At 44.3% G+C, this 18,624-nt stretch overlaps 1 protein-coding gene across 2 annotated transcripts in view; it reads left to right on the top strand.

Moving 5' to 3' along the window:
• adam11 (ADAM metallopeptidase domain 11) overlaps positions 1-18,624 on the top strand; it is a 145,282-nt gene that overhangs the window by 47,160 nt on the left and 79,498 nt on the right. For both annotated transcript variants that reach the window (XM_055657337.1, XM_055657336.1), the window contains exons 5-6: positions 8,878-8,960; positions 15,398-15,461. In XM_055657337.1, the coding sequence (XP_055513312.1) occupies positions 8,878-8,960; positions 15,398-15,461 (147 nt within the window). The remainder of the gene's footprint in view (positions 1-8,877; positions 8,961-15,397; positions 15,462-18,624) is intronic.

Raw genomic sequence — 18,624 nt, 5'->3', positions numbered from 1 at the left:
ACCATATATTAGTACAAATGTTGTCCATTTCCTTCGCTCCATAGATGCTGCCTCACCCGCTGAGTTTCTCCAGCATTCTTGTCTACCTTCGATTTTCCTGCATCTGCAGTTCCTTCTTAAACATAAGTACAAATGACTGTAGTGTAATAGTCGACTTCAGCGAGACAGTACACAAAGAGTCGCCACGTTTCTGGCGGCAACAAAGTTTCAAAGGTCTTAAGAGTTTGGTCTTATCTTGGCCTTAAAGTCCCGTTGGCCTGGCGCCACCGATCCTCCCCTCTGCTGCCATCTTGAAAACGGCCCTTAGTCCAGCGTCCGCCGCTGTTGCAGTGCTCCTCAATGGGCCAATTTAGCCCAATATACGGGATGGCCCGGCTAATACGGGACAGTTGGCATCCCTAGCTGGCACCTTCATCCACGTGGCTCCCGGCCAGGTGCCAGATTAGGCCTAGTGGTCGATCGATGCAATCGGGAGCCGCGACAAAGAATGATGAACATTGGTGGGATTGTGTCTCAGAATGAGTCCTTCATTTCAGGTGTGGACGAAGAGAGTGGAAAAAAATTATACTACATCTGAACTGCTGAAGTTTATAGGAAGGAACTGCAGATGCTGGTTTAAACCGAAGATAAACACAAAATGCTGGAGTAATCTTGGGTCTCGACCTGAAGCGTCACCCATTCCTTTCTCCAGAGATGCTGCCTGTCTGGCCCACTGAGTTACAACAGCATTTTGTGTCTATCTTCTGATGACGTTTTTGTTTCGAACAGAGAAAATAGAACAGGCCCGTCAGCCCATAATATCAGTGCTGAACACGATGCGGACATTGTGGGCCAAAGGGGCATTTACCATGTTCTAAAAACAAAATTCAGCATTTAAGATGCAATATAATTATTATACACCCTCTGTCCACTCTAAAATTAAGGACTCGTTCTGAGAAATGTCTCCTCATTAACTCCCCAAATTTAGTCCACTTCTCCGGGGACATTTTGCTGGTTTTATAAGGTATTTCTTTGCTGATGTATATTTCAGCAGCTTTTTATTAACAACTAGCTTTCCTGGTAAATGGAGCTTTAGTAAATTTTAATGACCCTCTTAAGGTTCCATGAATAATATAGGAACTGCAGTAAAAGCCCAAACGCGATATCTTGTTCTGTTTTCTGTGGTACTGGTTCAGTTACCGAGCCTTGCATTTCATTGCACCTTCAACATTACTCTAGCAGCACCGAGCCTCTGCCAGAAATTTATGTTGTGTTTGAGTTTGAGTTTAGTTTGTTTTAGTTTTACTTGTAGTTTTGTTTTATTTTTAGTTCTAGGTTTAGTTTAAGTGACAATTATTCCAGCCCTGTAACTGGGGTGATGTCAGGAGAAGCAGGAATCTGCTTTCTTTGGATCTCTCATAGAGTCATATAATTGTACAACATGGAGACAGGCCCTTTTACACAAAAAGCTGGAGAAACTCACAGCAGCGGAGCGAAGGAAATAGGCAACGTTTCGGGCCAAAACCCTCTACAGACTGATCAGGGGTCCCACGGGCCCTTTGGCCCAACTTGCCCACACCGGCAAACATGTCCCGTCTACGCTGGTCCCACCTTCCTGTGTTTGGCCCTTATCCCTCGAAACCTGTCCTATCCGTGTACCCGTCTAAATGGTTCTTAAACGTTGCGATAATACCTGCCTCAGCTACCTCCTCCTGCAGCTCGTTCCATACACCTACTACCCTTTGTGTGAAAAAGCTACCCCACAGATTCTTATTAAATCTTTACCCCCTCACCTTAAACCTATTTCCCCTGGTTTTCGATTCCCCTACTCTGCGCAAGAGACTCTGTGCATCTACCCGATCTATTCCTCTCATGATTTTGTATACCTCTATAAGATCACCCCTCATTCACCTGTGCTCCAAGGAATAGAGTCCTAGCTTGTGCAACCTCTCCCTATAGCTCAGGCCCTCTAGCCCTGGCAACATCCTTGTAAATCGTCTCTACACCCTTTCCAGCTTTACAACATCTTTCCTATAAAATGTGCCCAAAACTGAACACAATACTCTAAATGCGGCCTCACCAATGACATACAACTGCAACATGACCTCCCAACTTCTATACTCAGTGCTCTCACTGATGAAGACCAATGTGCCAAAAGCCTTTTTGACCACCCTATCTACATATGATGCCACCTTCAAGGAACTATGTACCTGCACTCCTAAATCCCTCTGTTATACAACATTCCCCAGAGGCCCACCGTTCACTGTGTAGGGCCTGCCCATGTTAGACTTCTCAAAATGCAACACCTCATATTTTTCTGGACGAGGGATTTCCTGAACTATTTTCAATGAAAATTAATTGGTCGTCTTTCCTCAAATTGCTCTACCTCGTCAAATTTGAAAAGATGTCTACCACTTACCGGGAACTGAATTAGCATTGTAAAGGCTGTTCTGAGAAAGCACGACTTTAAATCGACAGGGATAAAATTGACTGAGGCGGAGGAAGGAAATGATCGATTGTGTTTATCAAACAGACCTGAATTATCTTTAGAATTTGTCTGATAAAAGCAGTCATCCTTACCTTTGTGAAGTTGCTCATCTATATTTTAGGACTACACCATTAGGACTGAATATTTTGCCCAAGTTGCAGATTCTGTTGATCCTCTTCAAGTTAATCAATGAATTTTATTTTCTTTTAAGCTGGCTTGAGATGGCACTATCTATCACAATGTGATACACAACATTCATTAACTGACTTTGTGAAACAGATTTTAAGGTATTTATGGTTTAATTGTGATACAAAAAGCCTTCAGGAAGAGGTCCTGGTTCATTTGCAATATTAGGCAAAAGGATATGCAGATGCTGGAGTCTTCAGCAAAAACACAATCTGCTGGAAAGCCTGAAGTCTGAAGAAGGGTCTTGACCTGAAACGTCACCTATCCATGTTCTCTAGAGGTGGTGGCTGACCCACTGAGTTACTCCAGCTCTTTGATCTTTAGCCATTTACCATACTGTACCATTCCCTTTTACAAAGCAAATGTTGTATTATCTGTACTAAACTAACCCCACCAATAGTTGTGATTACAGGTTAAAATCAACTTTAGTGTTATCTGGCCTTGACTCGGGCGGCACAGTAGCAGTAGTGGAGGAGTTGCTGCCTTCCATTCTACATCACTCTATGATGTTAAATCTCTATCCCATGAACACAACACAAAGAACATGGCACAGTACAGAACAAGAATAGTCCCTTCGGCTCACGATATCTGTGCCGAACATGATGCCAAGTCCATCACTTATTTACCTGCGCATAACTCATATCCTTCCATTCCCTGCATATCCATGTGTCTATGCAAAGGTTTTTTTTTTAATGCCACTAACATGTCTTCTTCACCCACCACCCACAGCAGCTCGTTCCAGACACTCACCACCCTCTGTACAAAAAAGCTTGCCCCGCACATCTTTAAATTTTTCCCGTCACCTCAAAGCTAATCCCTCTTTGATTTTTCCATCCTGTGAAGAAGGTTCTGACTGTCTGCCCTATCTATGCCTCTCATAATTTAATGTACATCTATCAGGTCTCTCCGCAACCTCTGACGTTCCATGGAAAACAATCCAAGTCTGTGTCAGTATTGATACAGAGAGCATTGATCCATGTATTGGAGCACACACAAGCCATGTTAAAGGAGCAGACCACTTCACAAGCTGCCCCCTCACCCAAGTTTAGTTTAGTTTAGTTTAGAGATACAGCATGGGAACAGGCCCTTCCACCCACCAATTCCACTCCGACCCACGAACAGCGTACATTAGTTCCACCCTACACACTAGGGACAAATTGGAGAGGCCAATTAACTGACAAACCTGTACGTCTTTGGAATGTGGGAGGAAACCGGAGAACCCGGAGGAAACCCACGTGGTCACAGGGAGAACGTACAAACTCCGTACAGACAGCACCAGTAGTCAGGATCGAACACGGGTCTCTGGTGCTGTAAAGCAGCAACTCTACCATTGCGCCACCGTGCCGTACAGTTATCTCCCCCAACAGTAAGGGGACCACTGATGTCAATATTGCCCTCAGTAACCACCTTAGAAACCACAGACCTCAAGTGAACGTAACATCCTTATTCCTGAGGGACTGCCCAAGAAAGAAAGATATGACCTCATATTTAATACCTTCACACAAACTAGCCATTTTGTTATAAGTACATAAGAGTTCCATAATTGGTGGTGTCCCATGGGGTGAAACAGGAAGCCATTGAATGCAGATTCTCATATTGTGGATAGAGTGGATATGAAGAGGATGTTTCCACTTGTGGAAGAGTCTAGGACCAGAGGTCATAGCCTCAGAGTAAAAGAACGTACCTTTAGAAAGGAGATGAGGAGGAATGTTGGTGGAGGGTGGAGTCAGAGGGTGGAGAATTTATTGCCACAGATGGCCGTGGAGGTCAAGTCAATGGATATTTTTAAGGAGGATGTTGACAGATTCTTCATTAGTACTGGTGTCAGGGGTTATGTGGAGAAGGTAAGAGAATGGGGTTGAGAGGGAAAGATTGATCAGCCATGATTGAATGGAAGTGTCGATTTGATGGGCCGAATGGCCTAATTCTGATTCTTTGACTAATGAACACTAATCTTCTCAGCGTGATCCATTAAAGTTCCCGATGTTGGGGGAGTCCAGAACCAGGGGCCACAGTTTAAGAGTAAGGAGTTAGCCATTTAGAACGTAGACGAGGAAACACTTTTTCTCACGGAGAGTGGTGAGTCTGTGGAATTCTCTGCCTCAGAGGGCAGTGGAGGCAGGTTCTCTGGATGCTTTCAAGGGAGAACTAGATAGGGCTCTTAAAAATAGCGGAGTCAGGGGATATGGGGAGAAGGCAGGAACGGGGTACTGATTGGGGATGATCAGCCATGATCACATTGAATGGCGGTGCTGGCTTGAAGGGCCGAATGGCCTACTCCTGCACCTATTGTCTATTGTCTATTATCTATTGTCTAAAGAGCGGGCGCAGTGATGTTGGTTACTGGGTGCGTACTGCTGGCAGGGTTGTCAGTCAGATATTCTCCCTGTGTGGCCCTGTGGCCACTATTAACAGGATTCAAAAACAACTGCTGGAAGAACTCAGCCCGTCACTCTCCATCTGATCTCAGGAAGGGTCATTGATACAAAATGCTAACTGGTTTGTCCATCCACAAATGTGAGTTTGACCAGCATCTTTATTTTACCTTTCAAATCCAGTGCCTGCAGCTCTTATTTCTTTTCCATTGAAAGGTTCAATTCCAGTTAAGCTGCAAGAGAGAAATTCATAAGCAGAATCAGTGAATTATTTTTGTCTCACTAAATAACGCATGACTTTTTGGAGCTGCATGAGTGTGCAAGCTGATCTGTATAGATATGCTGGTTTTATGCAAGGCCATGTGAGAAATTGGACTCACACATGATTGCACCACAAGGCCACACATAGAGGAAAAATACAATTACAGTAAAAAAATCAAGATGCCGAGCTCTTTCGACACAATGTAATTTTAAATAAGTCTCTGCATGTGCTCTTTCTAAGCTGGTTATTGTTACGACAGTCAGAGGTATCTTAAAATGGTCCAGTGCCTCAAGGTGTTCTGCATCGATGCAGAATGAAAGGGAAACACTTTGATGGCTGTCAGAGAATTATTTCATGTAGAGTGTCGCTGCTGTGCCTTCAGCACACATTCCCTAAATCTCAGCCCGGGATTCAGGAATTAGGCTCAGGAAATACAGAGGACTGGGCAAGGTGAAACAGTAGTACCAAACCAGGGAGCGGCAACCGTTTTCCTTCTTACATTTAAAACGTTGGTTGAATGCGGGCGAGTGGATGCTTGCACAAATTGATTAGAGTGAGATATAGTACGTGTGTGAGGTAGAGTGAGATCTCGTATGGGAACATCGCTTTGGGCCACCAGGGCTTTGCTGACCCTCAGTCACCTGATCATACAGTAATCCTATATTAAACTAATCCAACTTTATTCTCTTGATACTGTCATCAATTGCACCAGACTCTATCAGTCAGCTACGCACAAGGCCATTTAAACTACCAACCCGCACATATTTGGCATGTGGGGGGAAACTAGAGCACCTGGAGAAAACCCATGCAATCACAGGAAGAACGTGCAAACTGCACACAGACAGCCCCCGAGGTTAGGGTTGAACCTGGGTCTCCGGCACTATGAGGCACTGGCTCTCTCAGCTGCCCCACCGTGTCACCACAAGTTGTCTTAAAGCAAAGATAAAGTTCCATCGCAGATAGCGAGGAGAAATTTGGGAGGTGTGTAAAATTGGCTTACTTCAGACTTTAGAGATACAGCACGGAAACAGGCACTTCGGCCCACCAAGTCCCGCCGACCAGCGACCAACCCCGTGCACTAGCACTATCCTACACACCAGAAGCCAATTAGCCTACAGATCTGAACGTCTTTGGAGTTGTGGGAGGAAACCGGAGCAGCTGGAGAAAACCCACGTGATCACGGGGAGAACGTACAGACTCCGTACCAACAGCACTCATAGTCAGGATTGAACCCGGGTCACTGGCGCTGTAAGGCAGTGACTCTACCGCTGCGCCACCGTGCTGCCCAACGATTGATCATTTGGCAACAATAACCTCGGCATTTTCATTTCCCCGCTCCAATCCGTCAACCTCCCTAAATTCAAACCTCCCCCCAGACAGGGAACAGGTGTATTTTATCCAACCTGCGTCTCTGCCAATTGTTCAGATCAGGGACTTACAGAAAGGTCGGCCGCTCTTTATTGCACTTGTGTATAAAAAGCTATCCTGACATGAAGCTACATTTGGTTATGCATTTTCGTTAGAATTGGTAACAGCGGGTCACAGTCTGTCAAACCTTGTCCCATTTTGTTTCAAGCCTGTGATCTTGGCGTTGAAGTGAATCTACCTTCCCTTTGTGTGACAAGGTTGCATTGAAAGTGTTGTAAGTTGCATCTCATAATTTACCAGCTGGGCTTTATGATTAGAACATATAATCCTCTGACATTTTCGTCACCTCCAAGGGGATCCCACTACTGGCCACATCTTCCCATCTCCACCCTTTGTGCTTTCCGTAGAGACCGTTCCCTCCGCAACTCCCTGGTCAACTTGTCCCTTCCCACCTAAACCACCCCCTCCTCAGGTACTTCCTCTGCAACTGCAGAAGATGTAACATCTGTCCCTTTACCTCCCCCCTCGACACCATCCAAGGACCCCGATAGTCTTTTCAAGTGAGGCAGAGGTTCACTTGCACCTCCTCCAACCTCATCCACTGTATCCACTGTTCCAGGTGTGGACTCCTGTACATCGGCGAGGACAAGGCAGGCTCAGCGATCGTTTCTCTGAACACCTCTGCTCAGTCCACCTAAACCTACCTGATCTCCTGGTTGCTCAACAGTTTAATTCCCCCTCCCATTCCCAATCTGGCTTTTCTGTTCTGGGCCTCCTCCACTGTCAGAGTGAGACCCAGCGCAAATTGGAGGAACAGCACCTCATATTTCGCTTGGGTAGCTTACACCCCAGCGGTATGAACATTGACTTCTCTAAATTCAAGTAGCCCTTGCTTTCCCTCTCTCTCCATCCCGTCCCTTCCCAGTTCTCCCACCAGTCTTACTGTCTCCGACTGCAATCTACATCTGTACCGCCCACTCCCCTGACATCAGTCTGAAGAAGGGTCTTGACCCAAAACATCACCCATTCCTTCTCTCCAAAGATGGAGCCTGTCCCGCTGAGTTACTCCAGCATTTTGTGTCTACCTTCAATTTAAACCAGCATTGGCAGTTCTTTCCTACACGAGCTTTATCATTACTTTTGCAAAAGGTTCATCTCATTTTTATTGACAGCTGTGCTGAACTCTGTGACTACAATTGTCTATGAGCACTACTGGAAATCATGTTACCACAGGCAACATATTTGATTTTCTTTAAAGTTCCATCAAACTAATGATGAAGGTGTAACATAAGGGAGAGTATTTCAGCTAAATATCACTAAACAGGTAACAAGCCCATTCTTAAAATCGGTCTTTCTGTTCTGGAGAAAACTGAGTGATATGTTTAGTTTAGTTTAGTTTAGAGCTACAGTTGGAACCAAGCCCTTCGGCCCATCGAGTCCGTGCTGAGCCAGCAACCAGCGTACACTAACACTATCACACTAATGACAAGTTACAATCTTTACCAAAACCAATTAACCTACAAACCTGGATGTCTTTGTAATGTGTGAGGAAACCGGAGCATCCAGAGAAATCCCATGTGGTCATGGGGAGAACATACAACCTCTGTGCAGACTGCATCAGTAGTCAGGATCAAACCTGGGTCCCTGGTGCTGTAAGGCAGCAACTCTACAGCTGTGCCACTGTGCTGCCGTGTGAAATGAAACAGGGAGAAATCCTTTGGATGAAATCATGAGTGATGGTGCTTCCTTGTTTTCAACATACTTTCTCTCTGCTAAAGAAGCCACCACTTTAACGTTCCTACCAGAAGAAGTTGTGCATATTTCTGAGTCAATGTCCAATTGCTGATCCGTCTTCAATTTCTGATCAATGTTCATGTTCTGGAGGTTGCATCAACGGAACAGCAATGGAATTGGCTTCCATTCACAGTTGATACCAAAGCAGAAACAAGTGGCCAATTGTTGGATGGGGTGCTTTGGGCCAACAGCTAGTTTTGCATAGACATCCGGTCTGAAGAAGGGTCTCGACCCATAACCTCACCTATTCCTTTTCTCCTGAGATGCCCCATGACTCACTGAGTTACTCCAGCATTCTGTGTCTATCTTCGGTATAAACCAGCATCTGCAGTTCTTTCCTACGCAGTTAGTTGTGCATGTTGGCTTGAACGCATTGCTGAACCACAACAGGGCTTGACACTAATTACACTGCGTTTCATTTTCAGGGTGTCGAACATTGTTACTACCATGGGGAAATCAGAGGAGTCTCCAACTCATTTGCGGCCATGTCAACATGCCACGGACTGAAGTAAGTACAGAGGTTTAAAAAATGTCCCTCATTTTGAACGGACATTGGTTCAGATATTTGTGCGGCAGAAAATGTAGAAGTGCTGAGGGCGGGGTGGACGGGTGGTGAGGAGGAGACGGGCGGGGGTCTAATTGAAGGAGGAGATGGACGGGGGTCTAATTGAAGGAGGAGACGGACGGGGGTCTAATTGAAGGAGGAGACGGACGGGGGTCTAATTGAAGTGGATATCAGAATCTCATTTAATTTTACTTTGTTTCTTCACCATTAAGAGATGAAGAAACTTGTGGTGAAAGGCCACGATAATTCGTAAAGGTTTGAGGGAAATAGGAGTGACAGTATTGACACATAGGTGTAGCTGCGAGAGAGCAATGGGATATGGAGCAGGGAGAGATGACGGTGAGGGGGAGAGAGGGCATGAAGGGAGTTATGCCCATGTCCCACTTAGGAAACCTGAACGGAAACCTCTGGAGACTCGTTATTGGGAAGACAGTAATGGGGGAGGATTAGACTAGACCGTGGAAACAGACCCCCGTATCTTTGGAGGATGCTGGAGAAAACCCACGCCATCACAGGGAGAACGTACACACTCCGTACAGCCAGCGTCTGTAGTCAGGATCGAACCCGGGTCTCTGGCGCTGTAAGGCAGCAACTCTACCGCTGCACCATTGTGCCGCCCTCCGATCACTGATTTCTTTAGCGATTGGGGATGGGAATGAATGGTGGGAATACAGCTGCTGTGGGAAGAAATCTGCATGAAGAGCTGAGGACTAGCATTGCTGGTCCTCCGTGCCTATAGTTTGTAGCTGACATCTATGTGAGTTTGAGCAGTCCTAAGGAGAGAGTGACAAGTAGATGAATGACAACAGTTGGCTGCTAGAAGCATAAGTGGAGAAAGTGAAGGCGACTGATGACAGCCAGAAAAAACACTCCTATGCAGCAGAGTGACCAAAGATCTACCAGCACTAAGAGCTGAGACTCAACAAGCATGAAACCCACATCAAACTCACACCGTATGTGGCAGAAGGCACAATCAAAACACACATCACTCTGCAAGATAATTTCAAAGGAGGGCCTCGCATACCGGGGAAACATGCATCACCTCAGGTAGACCACACTTAGAGAGGCCGCACTTGGAGTATTGTGTTCAGTTTTAGTCACCATGCTGTAGAGAAGATGCCATGAAGCTGGAAAGAGTGCAGAGAAGATTTACGAAGATGTTGGACTTGTTTAAACAGGCTAGGACTCTCTACATTGAAGAGTGAGGGGTAATCTTATAGAGGTGTATAAAATCATGAGGGGAAGAGATAGGGTGAATGCCCAGATACTTTATCACAGGGTGGAGGAAACAAGAACCAGGGGACACAGGTTTATGGTGAGAGGGGAAAGATTTAATTGGAACCTGAGACTTTATCACACAGGTGGGTACATGGAACAAGCTGCCAGAGGAAATAACTGAGGCAGGTACAATCTTCTTCTTCTTGCGTATGGCGTGCACAGCCTAAAGTTGTGGGTCAAGGGGAGACACCCATGCCAGGACAGTATCAGTTACTGGGTGGAAGGCTTTGATGCCCTCAAGGAAAAGCCTCAGTGGGCAGTCATTCACGATGTGTAGCATGGTCTGGTCTGGATGTCCGCAGTCGCAAACAGGGCTGTCTGTCATCCCCCACTTATGCAGGTGATGGGATGTTCTTGCATAGAGGACGCGGATTCTGTTCAGGGTTCGCCATTGCTTGCGATGGAGGTCAAAACCCGATGGGGTCTGTGAAACAAACAAATAGATGTAGTATTTTAGTGTCACTTTTGACCATGCAGGTACAATAAGAACATTCTTAAAAACATTTGGATTGGTACATACAAAGATAGACATAAAATGCTGGAGTAACTCAGCGGGGCAGGCAGCATCTCTGGATGAAAGGAATGGGTGGCGTTTTGGGTCCGAGACCCTTCTTCAGACAGAGAGTCAGGGGAGAGGGAGACACAGAGATAAGGAAGGATGAGGCGTGAAAACAAGACATCTAAGGAGATGAGGGACAGTGAGAGAGAATGTTGCTGAACTCTCGTCGGATAGAGGAGGAGAACTTCTTCAAAGGAGACACACCTTGAGGAGATTTCGCAGTGGAGCAGACAAAATGTGTAGGAAGGAACTGCAGATGCTGGTTTACACTAAAGATAATCACAAAATGCTGGAGACGCTGAGTTACTCCAGCAATTTGTGTCTATCTTCGGTGTAAACCAGCATCTGCAGTTCCTTCCTACATATTTGGATTGTTCAGTTCAGTTTTATTTGTCATATGTAGGTTAACACAGTGGCAACTGGTACAATGAAATGTGTTTGACAAGTCAACGGGTCACCTCAGCAATGATATTACAAGGATAAAAATAAGATAAGATAGGAGTGACACTGGTAGGTAAAAGACAATAATAAATAAAATAATCAACATATATGATGTGTTTATGAGTTCAGAAGCCTGATGGCATGATGATAAAAACTGTTCTTAAGTCTGGTGGTACATGCAGCCATGCTCCTGCTTCGTCTGCCTGACAGTAACAGTCTGTGTGCTGGGTGGCTGTGGTCCTTGATGATGCCAATAATTATGTTACACCGCCTGCAAAATATGTCCTGAATGGCCGGGAGACAGTTGCCAGTGATGTGCTGTGCCGCCACCACCACTCTCTGTAGTGATTTGCGGTTGTGGGCAGAACAGTTCCCGTACCAGACTGTGATGCAGCCTATTAGCAGACTCACGATGGTGCATCTGTAGACGTTTGTGAGGATGCTGGCATTCATGCCAAACTTCCTCAGTCGTCTCTGGAAATAGAGCCGCTGGCGGGCTTTCTTTGTTATTGTGTCCGTGTGCAGTGTCCAGGAGAGGTCCTCATTGCTACATAAATAGGAAACATTTTGAGGGATTTTGAGGGATTTGGGCCATGGAACTAACTTAGATGGGGTATCTTGGACAGCATGGGTGAGTTTGTCCAATGGTCTGTTTCCGTCATGTATGACTCTACAACTCTATGACTGCATGATCACGAATGAGGCTTGTTTCTATCTTGTTTAACCCAAGTAGATGTGAATGTATCAGAGAGTGCACAACTAACACTGTAGAATAAGAACACAAACCGAGAGAGACATTTGAGGGTTACACAAAAAAAAAAAAAAGCTGAAGAAACTCAGCGGGTGCAGCAGCATCTATGGAGCGAAGGAAATAGGCAACGTTTCGGGCCGAAACCCTTCTTCAGAGACATTTGAGTGTTGGTCCATCTACCAAGCACATGTTGACTAGACAGTTAATTGGAATTTTGTTTTCTTTCTGTTGTCCTCCATTATTAAAGAAGGGGTGTAATTATCTGCCTCATGTAATATCAATCCATAGACAATATTGTTTTGAAGATATCATCCGTTCAAGGAACAGGTCATTGGGTTTAGTGTTGCAACAGTGCTTGAATCAGAAAGTTCCAGAAGCAGTATAGTCCTAGAGTAGACTATTAAAGCTTTGGAAGCAGGCCCTTTGGCCTAACTCAACCATGATGACCAAGATGCCAATCTAAACTAGTCTTATTTGCCAGCATTTGTTCATTTCCCTTCCCTGGTAAAAAAAAAAAAAGCTCTGTGCATTCACCTGATCTGTGCCCCTCATGATTTTGTACATCTCTATATGTTCACCCCTCATCCTTCTGCACTCCAAGGAATAAAGTCTTTGCCTGTCCATCTTTTCCCTGTAACTCAGGCCCTCAAGTTCTTGAATCATTCCTGTAAATCTCCTTTGCGCTCTTTCCAGCTTTGTGATGTGTTTCCTGCTTTGTGATGTGTTTCCTGTCGCAGGGTGACCGACACCCTGTACGCAGACTGTACACAATTTCACAGTCACAGTGGCGCCATGGTAGAGTTACTGCCTTACAGCGAATGCAGCGCTGGAGACCCGGGTTCGATCCCGATTACGGGTGCTGTCTGTACGGAGTTTTTTACATTGTCCCCTTGACCTGCGTGGGTTTTCTCCGAGATCTTCGGTTTCCTTCCACATTCCAATACATACAGGTCTGTAGGTTAATTAGTAAATGTAAAAATTGTCCCTAGTGGGTGTAGGATAGTGTGAATGTGCGGGGAATGCTGGTCGGCGCGGACCCGGTGGGCCGAAGGGCCTGTTTCCGTGCTGTATCTCTAAACTAAACTAAACCGAACAAAACAATGCTCAAGGTCCAGCTCGCTCCAATGTCTTGTAAGATGGCAACATAGAGCTCCACCTCCTACATCAATGCCCTGAGGCGTCTTCACCAGCCTGTCTACGCGCGATGCCACATTCAGGAAACTGAAAGTATAGTTGGGAAGAAAGCAACTAATGATACTGAGTAGCTCTGTCAAGCTTCTCAAGTTTGCGGATGACACAACCCTGATTGGACTTATCCAGGATGGGGAGGAATTTGCCTATGAACAGAAAGTGACACAGCTGGCGTCCTAGTGCCATTGCAACAACCTAGAGCTCAATGCTCTTAAGGCAGTGGAATTGACTATAGACTTTAGAGCTCCCCCTCCGCTTACCCCACTCACCATCAACAACACCCCAGTCATGTCTGTGGAGTCTTTTAAGTTCCTGGAAACCATCATCTCCAAGGAGCTTAAGTGGGGGGCTACCACCGACACCACAGTCAAAAATGCACAACAGACGATGTACTTCCTACAGAAGCTGAGGAAGCACAATCTGCCACAGGCAATGATGGTCCAATTCTACACGGCCATCGTAGAGTCTGTTCTCACCTTCTCCATCATGGTCTGGTTTGGCTCAGCCACTAAACACGACACCTGGAGGCTGCAGCGAATCGTCCGATCAGCAGAGAAAGTTATTGGCTGCAACCTTCCCTCCATTGATGAACTGTACACGGCAATGGCCAGGAAGCGAGCGGGCAAGATCATCTCTGACCCCTCTCACCCTGGCCACAAACTCTTTGAATCACTTCCATCTGGAAGGCAACTTGGACTGTCAAAGCTGCCACAGCCAGACATAAAAACAGCTTTTTTTCCACGTAGTAGCTCTACTTAATAGCCAAAAATCTGTAGCCTCCTTTTGCTCTCATATTTTGTTTGGTTCACATGTTTGGTCAATGGTGTTTTATTATTAATGTTTAGTGTTTTATGTGTCATTCGTAACTGTCACTGTATGTCATGTTGTCACTTGTGGGCGAAGCACCAAGGCAAATTCCTTGTATGTGAATACTTGGCCAATAAACTTATTCATTCATTCATTCATTCATTCATTCATTCATTCAATCATAGCTCTGTAATAACTGTTTATGGTTGATGTTACCATTTCCAGTGTCTTAAAGAATTATATAAGGTTGGATATTGTGAGAGTTTTTAAGTGGTGGTCACATGTTGATAGATTGGGGTAACTTACTTGGAGATTACTTGAGTAAATAACATGATAAATTATTATTAAGTAAATAAACAGCAAAAGATGTAATGCAGAGCAAGACCGATCACATCTGGTGGGGACCACTACTATTTTAAACAAAATATGGATAGCAAGAAGAAACCTCCTAACTCCAGGAAGGTCATGGATGGGCAAGGGAGCAAAGAAGTGGGAAATGGAATTGAGTCCATATGAGTGTGAGAAGATAGGATACTGAACAGTGTAGAGGAAAGTGGGATCTTGGAGGCTCATTGATCTGTGAATGTAGCAGAATGTGGTGGAGCAGGGAAGTAAGGGGATGCATTGATGCTTACAGTGCATAATAATAACACTAGAACTTCAGAATACACATGTGCGTCCAGTCAGAGAGGGTGCGATTGGGTTACAAGATGCCACAAGGCCTGGAAGTAGTTATGAGGAAAAGTACTTTTGCATTTGTATTTTGGTTTAAGTATGTGTATGTCCAAGTGTTTGGAGTTGTCAGAGGTCTACATTGGGTGAATAGAAACATCCAATTTGCTAAGCTAAGTGGTCAGAAGAGTTTGAGGAGAGTTGAAAATTCTTTTCACTGGAAGTGTAATAGGGGTCTGAATCTCACTGCTTGGGAGGGTACTTGAAGCAGAAACCCTCAAAGGTAGTTCAAAACTACCTGGATAAGCACTTGATCTGTTGAAATCTGCCGGAATACAGACCACAAGCTGAGAAGTAGGATCAGTCAGCGAAGTTAATCCTCGGCTGCCATGATCACCATGGGCTGAATGGCCTCCTCCTGTGCCAGAAATTGCTTTGAATGTATCACATGCAGTCCAAGGAAAGGCAGGCAGTGCAGGATGGGGTGGGGTTGGGTGTGGCTGGGAGGGATGGATGCGGAGTTGGTGCTGGTGAGGGTAGGGGTGTGGGTTAGGTGCTGTTGGGGAGATTGCAATTAAAGGTTTGGAGATTAAGTATATCTTGAAAAAGTATGAATATATTTTACTTAGACTTTCCAATATATTTTGAACTAATCCCTATTTTTTAATTCCTTATCTCAAGTGGTGTATTTTATGATGGGAACTACACTTATGTTATTGAACTAACAGACAACAAGACTGATCAGGTAAGCCCAGGCATTTAATTTACCATTTGGATAATTTTACCCAGTCATCTGACGGTGTGCTCATGTGCATCACTGGAGAGAGGGACATTAATGGAAGTTCAAAAAGCTGCCAACTACATTGTTAGAATAACCCTTGCAATGGTGAGAGTAGAGAGTACTTGAGTAGAAGATTCACTGTCCAAACTACATAAAGGGCCTGTCCCACTCTACAAGGTAATTCAAGAGTTCTCCCGAGTTCCCCTGATTCGAACTCAGAGAATTACGGTAATAGCCGCTCGTAGGTACTCGGGGCTCTCGTGGACATTTTTCAACATGTTGAAAAAACTTCACGAGCTTACCGTGTTTCCCGAGTACCTGCCGTTAGCGTTATGAGCCGCTAAGAGACGTCCTGAGCTCGGGAGAGCTCTTGGGTAAACTTGTATAGTGGGACAGGCCCTTTAGGATGTACAGCTCTTTGAGACCTCATGGACAAGAGGCAAACAGCACACTAGGTTTCTTTATGTCTAGTTAACGAGACAAAGCCCCATTCTAGAATAAATATGATTGATGATCCTCGGACTATCTTTGATCGCATATTACTGGCTTAACTTTGCACTAAACGTTATTCCCTTATCATGTATCTATACACTGCATATGGCTCGATTGTAATCGTGTATTGTCTTTCCGCTGACTGGTTAGAGAGCAACAAAAGCTTTTCACTGTACCTTGGTACACGTGACAATAAATTAATCTGAACTAAAGGAATTTTATCTGTACATTTCATTCAGAGTGGAGCTGATCTTAAACATTTCCTAGGGTAGTGATTTCTTGTTTGAGATTGTGGCCTTCAGAAAAATTCATAGACCATTTAATTGAAAAGTACAAAATTCTTATGGGGCTGGAGAGGATAGATGTGAATGTGTAGAAACCGGCAGGGGCTGATTTATTTTAATCTATATATTGATGATCTGTCTAAACAATTGAAAGCCTGTAACACTGGGTGCGTGATTGGTAATATTTTAGTGAACCATATTATGTATGCAGATGATCTTGTGGTCTTTAGTCCATCTAGCACTAGTCTCCAGCAGCTCCTTACTATATGTTCTGTGTATGGTGTGGAACAAGACATTAAATATAATGCTGGTAAGAGTGCTGTTATGATCTGTAGAACAAAAGAGGATAAATGTCTAAAATCCCGCCTCTCTGACCAGATAGGGGACTGAGAATTAAAGTTTCCCCCTTCACCCCCCCCCCCCCCCCGATTCACATAAAAGCCCTCCAAACTAACTGACTGGCCCGGTAACATTAAGCAATGATTTACCTGATTTTAAATCGCCTGACAATAATCTTAGTGTCTGTAATAAGGTAAAATATCTAGGGCATATTATTACAGAACAAATGACAGATGATGAGGATATTTATAGGCAACGGCGCATGCTGTATGTACAGGCAAATATTCTCTTGCGTAAATTTGGTGCGTGTGCAGATGTGGTGAAGATGTCGTTATTTAGAGCATACTGCACACCACTCTACACTGCGCATCTGTGGTCGAACTATGGAAAGACAAGTTTGCAGAGACTAAAGGTGGCATTTAACGATGCCATGAGAACACTGCTAAGGAAACCTAGATGGTGTAGTGCCAGTAATATGTTTGTGGCTGCAGGAGTCAGTACTTTAGAAGCTATCCTAAGAAATCACATGTAGAAATTCATTTGCAGGATAAATTACTCTAAAAATGTAATTATTGTGGCCTTGTCAAACATAAGGGTTAGCACTACACGCTACGAATCCCAGCTGTGGAGACACTGGTATCGTTGTCTCATTGTAGGACATTGATCATTCTTTTAATCTGGATTTTTAACATGTATTGTGTTTTAAAAAATATATAATTTATGATGCTTTTATAAGTGATATACTAAGATTTTATATGTACTTTTTGATATTTTTTATATGCAATGCCTTTTTTTTTGTAATGTTGCCCTTTGTCTGGACCTCGAGTCCGTAATAAAGTTTATTACTATTATTATTATTATTATTATTATTATTATTATTATTATTATTATTATTCCGAAGATAGAGACAAAGTGCTGGAGTAACTCAAAGGGTCAGGCAGCATCTCTGGAGAAAAAGGGTGGGTGACGTTTCGGGTTGGTTTCACGTCCCGAACCGAAATGTCACCCATCCTTTTTTACCGGAGATGTTGCCTAACCCACTGAGTTAGTCCAGCATTTTGTGTCTATCTTCGAGGATAAATGTAAGGTTGTTTTCCTTGGAGGCGGTAATTAGTATCATGGGACACAGCCTTAAATGAGGGGGTCAATGTTCAGAAGAAATATCTTCACCTGAAGGCTCAAGAAACTTTGGAACTCAGAACTCAGTTGCTGTGTATAATCCAGGACAAGGTTAAATGTTTAGATTTTAAAGGGTGGCTAGAAAGGAGCACACTGCACTATAGTAATTGGCACTCCATGACTAGAAGGATTTATTTTCCTGGTTGGCAAGTTATATGCTGCAGAGCCTTGCATTTACCACTGAATTAAGTAGAGCATCAAAATGGCTGACATGTTATGAGTTACTGTGCATTGATCCTCCCAATATGCCACGGATAGATTTGTATCTCAACTGGTGAATGGCATTAGCTGGAAATGGTGCATAGTAAATATCTGAGACTTCCCATCTTTGATTGAGCTGCAATGACTTACTGCACAATAACATGCGATGTGGTTCCATGCTACAATGCAGGATGTCCAGTGACATTTCCCTGTGAGTCCTGCTACTCAGTTTCAATTATGTTAAATGGTCAGCTCGACATAGATTACAAGACCTATACCAAACCCAAACCAATTAGGAGCAGACGAGGGCATTCAATCCAATTTGTGATCCTAGCTACAAAGACAGATGTGTACAGCAATTCGTTCTTCCCCCACACAATTAAAGCATGGAATAATCTCCACCCTACTATAGTTACCCAACCAGATGTAACTAAATTTAAAGTAGCTCTTTCTTTCCAATAACCCTTTCTGGCTTAATTCCTCCCTCCACCACCTCCAGTTTAAATTCCATTTGGAATATTTTGGAGGACCAAGAAACCAAGAAGAACCAAGTTTAATCACGTGTACCGAGGTACAGTGACAAGCTTTTGTTGCGTGCTAAAGGCCCTGTCCCACTTTCCCGAGTTACTCAC

Source organism: Leucoraja erinacea, chromosome 27, assembly GCF_028641065.1.
Source record: "Leucoraja erinacea ecotype New England chromosome 27, Leri_hhj_1, whole genome shotgun sequence".
NCBI classification, from domain to species: domain Eukaryota; kingdom Metazoa; phylum Chordata; class Chondrichthyes; order Rajiformes; family Rajidae; genus Leucoraja; species Leucoraja erinaceus.
This window is presented reverse-complemented; position numbering and strand designations above follow the sequence as displayed.